The 6,873-nt window shown below is 52.2% G+C and overlaps 1 protein-coding gene across 2 annotated transcripts; it reads right to left on the bottom strand.

The window, feature by feature from the left end:
- Nucleotides 1–940: 940 nt before the first annotated feature.
- LOC121443591 (adipolin-like) lies at nt 941–4,311 on the bottom strand. 2 transcript variants are annotated; one of them, XM_041645407.1, is made up of 8 exons: nt 4,016–4,311; nt 2,725–2,841; nt 2,492–2,612; nt 2,248–2,399; nt 1,729–1,837; nt 1,528–1,618; nt 1,317–1,395; nt 941–1,078 (listed from the first exon to the last, which is right to left on the bottom strand). In XM_041645407.1, exons 1-8 carry the CDS (start codon nt 4,151–4,153, stop codon nt 980–982), a joined length of 906 nt encoding a protein of 301 aa, XP_041501341.1. In that variant the 5' UTR covers nt 4,154–4,311; the 3' UTR covers nt 941–979. The 2 variants fall into 2 exon arrangements, with proteins under 2 accessions (XP_041501341.1, XP_041501342.1); XM_041645408.1 differs by having other exon boundaries at nt 2,248–2,375.
- Between the last annotated feature and the right edge of the window lie 2,562 nt (nt 4,312–6,873).

The raw sequence follows: 6,873 nt of genomic DNA, 5'->3' as shown, positions 1-6,873 counted from the left end.
GGTCATGAGAGGTTGAGGATTGGAACATGCAGCTGCCCGGAGAGCCCAGGAGAGGCTGCTAATGAGGTACAGCCCAGCTGCAGCAGAGAACCCAGCATTCGGGAGACACCAGGGCCACAGGATAATCACCACGGGTAGCAACAGGTGTGGAGGCCAGCCTGAGCCTGTGAAACAAGCCGCGTGTGCTAAGGATGGCAAAACCAGAAGGGGACTTGCCAAGACCCTTCCCAGATATGAAGCACTGAACTTTTTATACTCTTGGACTTTGCTTTGACTGTACCCTAGTTCTTTTCCCTTGAAATAACAAAGTATTTAACTTGCTTTTTGATTTTACAGAAACCCATAATTATGAGGTCTTGAGTATTTTAGAGAAATTTTGAACTCTTTTTAAAAAATGTATACAGTGTTCTGCCAGCATGGATGCCTACACACCAGAAGAGGGTATGGATCTCATTATGGATGGTTGTGAGCCACCATGTGGTTGCTGGGAATTGAACTCAGGACCTCTGGAAGGGCAGTCAGTGCCCTTAACCTCTGAACCACCTCTCCAGCCCCCCAAAAATCTGAACTTTAAAAAGAGACTTTGAATTTTTGTTTTGTTTTTTGAGACAGGGTTTCTCTGTGTATCCCTGGCTGTCCTGAAGCTCACTTTGTAAACCAGGCTGGCCTCAAACTCAGAGATCACCTGTCTCTGCCTCAAGGTCAACTCAGTCTCCAGCTCACGAAGATTTGCTGGCTTCCCCCATCCTCCCGCTCACTGGCTGGAAATCTGCCTAGAGACCCTGTGAGGGGATTTCACTCTGGTCCCTGGGATCGCATTCCGACAATCTCCTGCTTGCTGTACATCTCCCGTACCAACACAATAACCAGACAGCACCCAGAGTGATGGAGAAACCCGGAGCTCTTTATTGTCATGACAATTATTAATTGGGGAGCAGTCCTTTGTAGTTCCTCCTCAATCATCGTGTCTTCAGCTCCCCTACGTACCCAAAAGCAGTCCAGAGAAACTGGAGCTGTTCTGGATGGTGAGGACGGCCCCAGAACTGTTGTCCACGAACACAGAGACATACTGTCCAGACTGAAGACATTACAGTGGGCATCGTTACAAGCGGGTGGCTCCAGCCCAGAGGTTTACCCATCCATGGGGATAGCATTTGGAGCCAATACTCCCGCCCACACAGATCTAAATCCTCCTGAACAGGCAGCACCCTCCTGGGCACAAGGGTTCACAGGTCCTAAGCAACTACTTGCACAAGGCTGTAAGACCCTCCCAGGCTAGAAGCCCACCCGCCTGTTCCCTGAGCCTACACCCTTACCTGTAGCTGCAACAGCCCCTGAACCTGCACTGTGAAGACCCTGCTGTTGCTCTCCAGGCCTGATACAGCCTCCAGGGACCTAGGCATAGCACCAAAGGGCAACAGTGTAGGGGCCACTGGCCCATGGTGCTCATATACCCCTCAAGGTGGCTACTTTTGATTTCAGTCCAAGGACAGACCCCAGAGGACCACTGTGGGCAGCAGGACTCACGTGTGTTGATGACACAGGGACTCAATACAGATGAGGACACGTATAGTGTCCCGGGTACGCAACCGGCCTCTGCCCTGTAGCTCACTGTGGTCTGTGGAGAGAGCGGTAGATAGGAGCCTTCTGGACACTGCCTAGAACAGACTCAAGTGTCTGCCTGGGGGAGGGACCCATCACCCACACTGCACACACAAGCTGGCTCACCAATGTGCAGGGTGGCAGAAAACTGGAAGATGGCAGAGACTGGTGCTGTGAATCGGCCCAAGGCCAGGCTCAGGCCAGATCCCCGCAGGAAGGCACCCTGGGCAGTAGGCTGTAGAGATTGGGAGGTGACTGGCTGGATTTCAGGGCCTGGACCCTCACCATAAATACTCTAGCCAAGGGAAGTAGCTATAGCCCAACCCCATATGGGTCTTTTCTGAGCCGCGTTCTCTTTGTGGAAAGGACAGGCCTGATCTGTGTATCTACACCCACGTGGTCCTTAGAGCAACGGTTCTAGGTTCCAGGGAGTAAACAGGACCCCAAAAGCTATCATAGGAAGTGGCAACTCTAGGCCCCACTTCTGACTTAGTATAAGGTGAGGAACATTCAGACTCCTAACTGGCACGTGTCCAGTGGTGTCTGAGGGCCCATCTTGCCAGTAGGTGCCCACCCCTATAACCCATCTCCTTGGTTTAGAATCCCCAAAGATGAAAGGACTACTTTGGCCCAGGCCCCACTCACGGTCTGGAATCCTTGCAGCTCCACCAGTGTCTTCTTGTCCACCAGCACAGGACCTTTCAAGCGGCAGTGGAAGGCCTCAACCACCAGCTGATGGCTGGGTTCTTGGGGTAACAATGTATCTGGTAGCCCTGAGAATCGAAGTTTCGTGGCCTCTGTGGGGAGGGCCACTGTGGGTCAGGCCCCTTCTAGCCCTGAAAGAGCCTCCTGGCTTCTGAAAGAGGTAGGGTGCAGGACACAGTCTTACCTTTCAGCATCTCCTGAAATTCCTGCAGCAGGACCTCTGGGGTGACTTCCATACCAGGGGAACCAGGGGGACCAGGAGGGCCAGGGGGTCCCGGGGGCCCTGGGAGACCTGAGAGGCCTCGCTAGAAGAGGTAACAAAGTGAATCTAAGTAGGACCCTAGTCACCCCTTTCCCTGGGCTTAGAACTTGAAGGGAACCCACAAAGACGGCTTCCACAGCAGCTCAGGGGCTTACCGACTTCTTATTCCGGCCACGGCACCGTTTCCTAGTGGCCCCATCATCTGGCCGGCGGACAAAGTTCAGCCATGTCATGTGGGCATCTGAGAGTTCAGGTCCAGAGACCTCTGGTGGCTGAAAATCCAGAGGAGCAAGGCTAGTGTATTGACTACCAGGCCCTTGGTCTCTGTCCTGACATACTCCAAAGATATTTATGAACGACAGGTTAGTGGGGGGGATTTTGGGTATACAAGCATAACTCAAGCCACAGTCTGAAGAGACTATCCCTGGTGATCAAAATCTGGATGTCCCCAAGGGTAGGGGATGGGGGTAGGCAAGGTGAGGTCTGCTGCCTCTGAAAAAGCAAGAACCTGATGTTAGGAAGGACAGAAAAACACTGCTTCCCCCTTAGGTGCCACCCAGGGACAGAGGCAAGAACATCTAAATACACCACAATTCTCTACCCAGATCTGACCCCTTGGAACTTACAAGGGCAAAGACTACAGGGAGATGTGAAACAAGACCACCCCCAGCACAAACCTATCTAATGAGGACTACTTAGGACTGCAGGAACTCCCACATAAGGGGCCACACGCTCCCTTTTGCTTGCCCAGGAACCAGCGTATGGCTTACACTCCCTCAGTTCTGCTCAGCCTAGTTGGAAAATGGGCCCTTAGGCTTGAGATGGGTTGATGTGGGCTGAGAGGCAACCAGAGAGACATCCTAGGAAGGAGAGATGCAAGGGTCAAAGATTCAGAGCCAGAAGGTTCCTGTTTGAGTAACGGCTGTTTCCCTTCCTGTCCTGGAGGCCCCTAGGATGGCAGCAGTAGAGGCTTTGATACTAATGCTCAGGAGAGATCCCTGTCCCTAGAGGACTCAAAGGACAGGGCACGTTCTTTCATGCAAGAAGCCCCAGCAGATGGGACTACCACAGGACCCCTGGAAAGCACAGGGGACAGGCTGGTCAGGCTGCTGCCTGTATCAGGTGCCTCATTTACCAGTCTGCCTAAAGTCCTTCCCCCACCCTCACCTGAAACTGCAATTATACCTAATGGCATCCGATTACTGAAAAGCATCCTGAGGCTTCAAACAGTTAACTGTAGCCCCACCAGGTATGGTAGAGGGGGCTCCCCACAGGCCAGCCTTTGTGCTGTCTGCAGCAAACTCTAAGCCAGGACCAGCAGTCAAGGTCTCAGGCAGTGCTCAGGTTCTTCCCCAGGAAGAATAGGAGCAGAGCTGTTGAAGTAGGGGACAGTCTAAGCTTTGAAGCTGTACTCACGCGCCCACATGCGCCCCAGCACGCACCTACCTTGAAGAAGCCTGGCAATCCCTCGCGGTTGGGTGTGGTGATATTAGGGGACTCCACACGAATGGCCAGCTGCCGTGACCCCGCTCCTGCAGTCTGCAGCCAGAGGAGGGCTGCTGTGGCCCAAGTCCAGGCCCACATGGCTCGGTTTCCACAGGCAAAGGCTTACGGATAGGAGGCCGGGCCAGTGTTCTCATGGGGGCGGCCGCATTCAAAGCCCCTGCGCGGGGGCGAGGCCCAAAAACGAGCCCGGCTGCCGCTGGTGCACGTCTGCAGGATGAGCCAGAGCGCAGCAGAGAGCTACTGTCTCCACCAACCTCCCCTCCTGCATAGTACCCTTGCCGGTGCCCCACCACCAAATGAGCCCTCCCTCCTTTCTAAGCCTCTCAGGCTCCAAGGGGAGGGTTCACACAAGGCTCATCCACTGCCTGGAAGGCGGGGCAGGGCAAGGGCGGGACCCCCGTGACCAGTGATTCAATCACCCCTTTTAAAGAAGTAGGGAGGAGCAGGGCTGCATCTCCCCTGCACAAGCAGTTCCCTGGTCTCTTTTCAGCAAGATTTTTATTTAGTTAAGCTAGAGGTGGGGGTCGGAGTGCTGTCAGCATCAACGCTGTGGCATCTTTCATACCTTCAGGGCTCACTGTGATTCCCAAGTGATTCATTCACTTTAGGAAGCTTTCTACAAATCTCCCAAACCTCCTCACACACACCTCATTCACCAGATGCAGCCCCTACTCTAAACCTGCAACACAGGGCACTGGAGGAGAGCATCTCCACCACCTGGTTGCCTGCCCCTCCCAGCCAGTGATCCTCCACTACTTCCATGAGGCCTACCAGGCTGATCTCTGCAAAAGCAGAGCAAGTAGAGGCTGCTGGTCTAATTTGTCTACACCAGTCACGGGGTGAACCTCTACCGTCTGTCCCCAGGCCTCTCTCCTAAGTTAGCACAGGCACAGGTCATCTGACTAGTGGAATTTCCCCCTCTAGTACTTGTGATACAGTGGCAGGTTCCCAGAGGAAGAGGTCTTCTGAATCACCTTCAGGCTGCAAGTTGGTTAGCTGAGGCCAAGCCAAGTCAATGGTACCTTCGCCTCAGTGACTATGAGGTAGTGGCCCTTGTGAGACTCGGCCAGGATTCCCAAGAGCCAGTTGACCTCCCACTGGTAAAAGCTGTGGCTAAGAGCAGTCATAGCCAGTGGATCTAACTGCTCTATAAAGAAACAGGAGCTGCATCCCCAACACACACTGGTTCCAGTGGGTTTGGGTCCTGGTAATCAGAACAGAATGTTCTAGAAGAGAGCCCCCTCAACTCCCACACCAAAAAAAAAAAAAAAGGTGAAAGGTGGCCAAGCAAGCAAACCCAGCTCCAGGCCACACCCAGTCAGAGAAGCCTCACAAAGCTAGGGTTTCCAGCTCCCAGGCAAATCGTCCTCCCCAGGAAGAGCAGAGGTTAATCCTGAAGTGTTGCACACACACACTGTCAATGCCTCGAGCCCTCAAAAGTGCCGCTGGCCCTCATATTTATTGATGAGATTACTCTGGATGATGAGGAAGGACCAGCATTCGAACCTGCCAATGACCCGTACCTAGTATATACCTGTATGTCAAGGAAGACAGCTCTCCTGGTTCACCTATACCCTGGTGGCCTAACCCTTCTCAGTGTGACTGGTAATGGGATTCCCCAACTCTGCCTTGCAGTTTATAAGCAGGTAGGCTAGGAGGCAAGACTTGGCCTGTCACAGGGATACCACAGTAAGGACTTCCTTGGAAAATAACCAAAAGTATTCTACTCTGGTTTACAAAGACCCTGACCAAGATGACCAAAGCAACTTCTGGCTCTCAACCCCCAAGCCCTGGAGAAAACAGCTTGACAGGAACCCACTGGCTCACTACACAAAGAGACTGCGCCCTCCTGCCCATTCTCTAATGACATGTCCAAAGGTCAGCCAGGCCTATAATCCCAGTACCTAGGAGGCGGCCTCTGCTACATAGTAAATTCAGGCCAGCCTGAGCTACATGAAACCCTATTAAAAAAGAAATTCCCAAAGATTGCCTGGGAATTGTTTTTTTCTCAGGAGAGGAACAAGAGGTAGCAGAGCTGAGCTGTTTCCTCCCAAGGTACTGCTCCCTAAATATCAACAGGACGTGAGCTTTGGGAGAGGCTTTTCACCTGTACCAGGATCTAATGGAAGGCAGTCCAGAATGCCAACTTGCCCCTCCAGTGACTACTGCCAAGAAGGGCAACACACAAACATGGCTAGACATGCTTGATCCAATGGAATAAAGGCCATCTTTTATTTGGGGTCAGTGCAGGAACTCACTGTGGATACAGGGTCCTCTAGCACTCAAAGGAGCTGGGAGAAGGGCAAAGTCTTGGGGCTAAAGGCACCTGCTACACTGAGTGCGACACCTTGTGGTCAGAGATAGGCTGACTTCTTACTTCTACTTTAAGAACAGCACTAAGATTTTCTTTCATTCTGGGCTGCCAAGAACTGAGATTTCAGCCAAACAGCAGTGGTACCAGATCTCTGAACTTGAGGGCAGCCTGGTCTACAGAGTGAATTCCAGGACAGCCAGGGCTACACAAAGAAACCCTGTCTCAGAAATAAATAATAATAAAATTAAGATTTCACACACAGACAACACTACATGTTAAGTAAACTAACATTCTGCCTTATAAGAACTTCAGGAAACAAGGCAACTTTGGAACTGATGTTAAACAGTTACCCAGGTGCAACAGAGTACTACACAGCCAGGGAAGAACTGAGATCTAGTGCTAAAGGAAGTTCAAGTTTACAGGGCTCCACCTACTGCCACCACGCCATGCATAGACACATCTCAGCCAATAGCCGCAGGTTTCA

The sequence above is a fragment of the Microtus oregoni genome, unplaced genomic scaffold, assembly GCF_018167655.1.
Source record: "Microtus oregoni isolate MIOR12 unplaced genomic scaffold, Mior012 000109F_ref0000275, whole genome shotgun sequence".
Classification (NCBI taxonomy): Eukaryota; Metazoa; Chordata; class Mammalia; order Rodentia; family Cricetidae; genus Microtus; species Microtus oregoni.
The sequence above is the reverse complement of the archived record's forward strand: the minus strand, read 5'-3'. Positions and strand labels throughout refer to the sequence as shown.

What these genes read in the sequence shown, in the direction of transcription:
- LOC121443591 (XM_041645407.1), bottom strand. Translation starts at nt 4,153, where the DNA reads ATGTGGGCCTGGACTTGGGCCACAGCAGCCCTCCTCTGGCTGCAGACT. An exon ending in ATTTCAGGAGATGCTGAAAG is followed by an intron (nt 2,400 to 2,491) that starts GTAAGACTGTGT and finishes CCCTCCCCACAG; the next exon opens with AGGCCACGAAACTTCGATTC. An exon ending in AGCTGCAAGGATTCCAGACC is followed by an intron (nt 1,838 to 2,247) that starts GTGAGTGGGGCC and finishes CAATCTCTACAG; the next exon opens with CCTACTGCCCAGGGTGCCTT.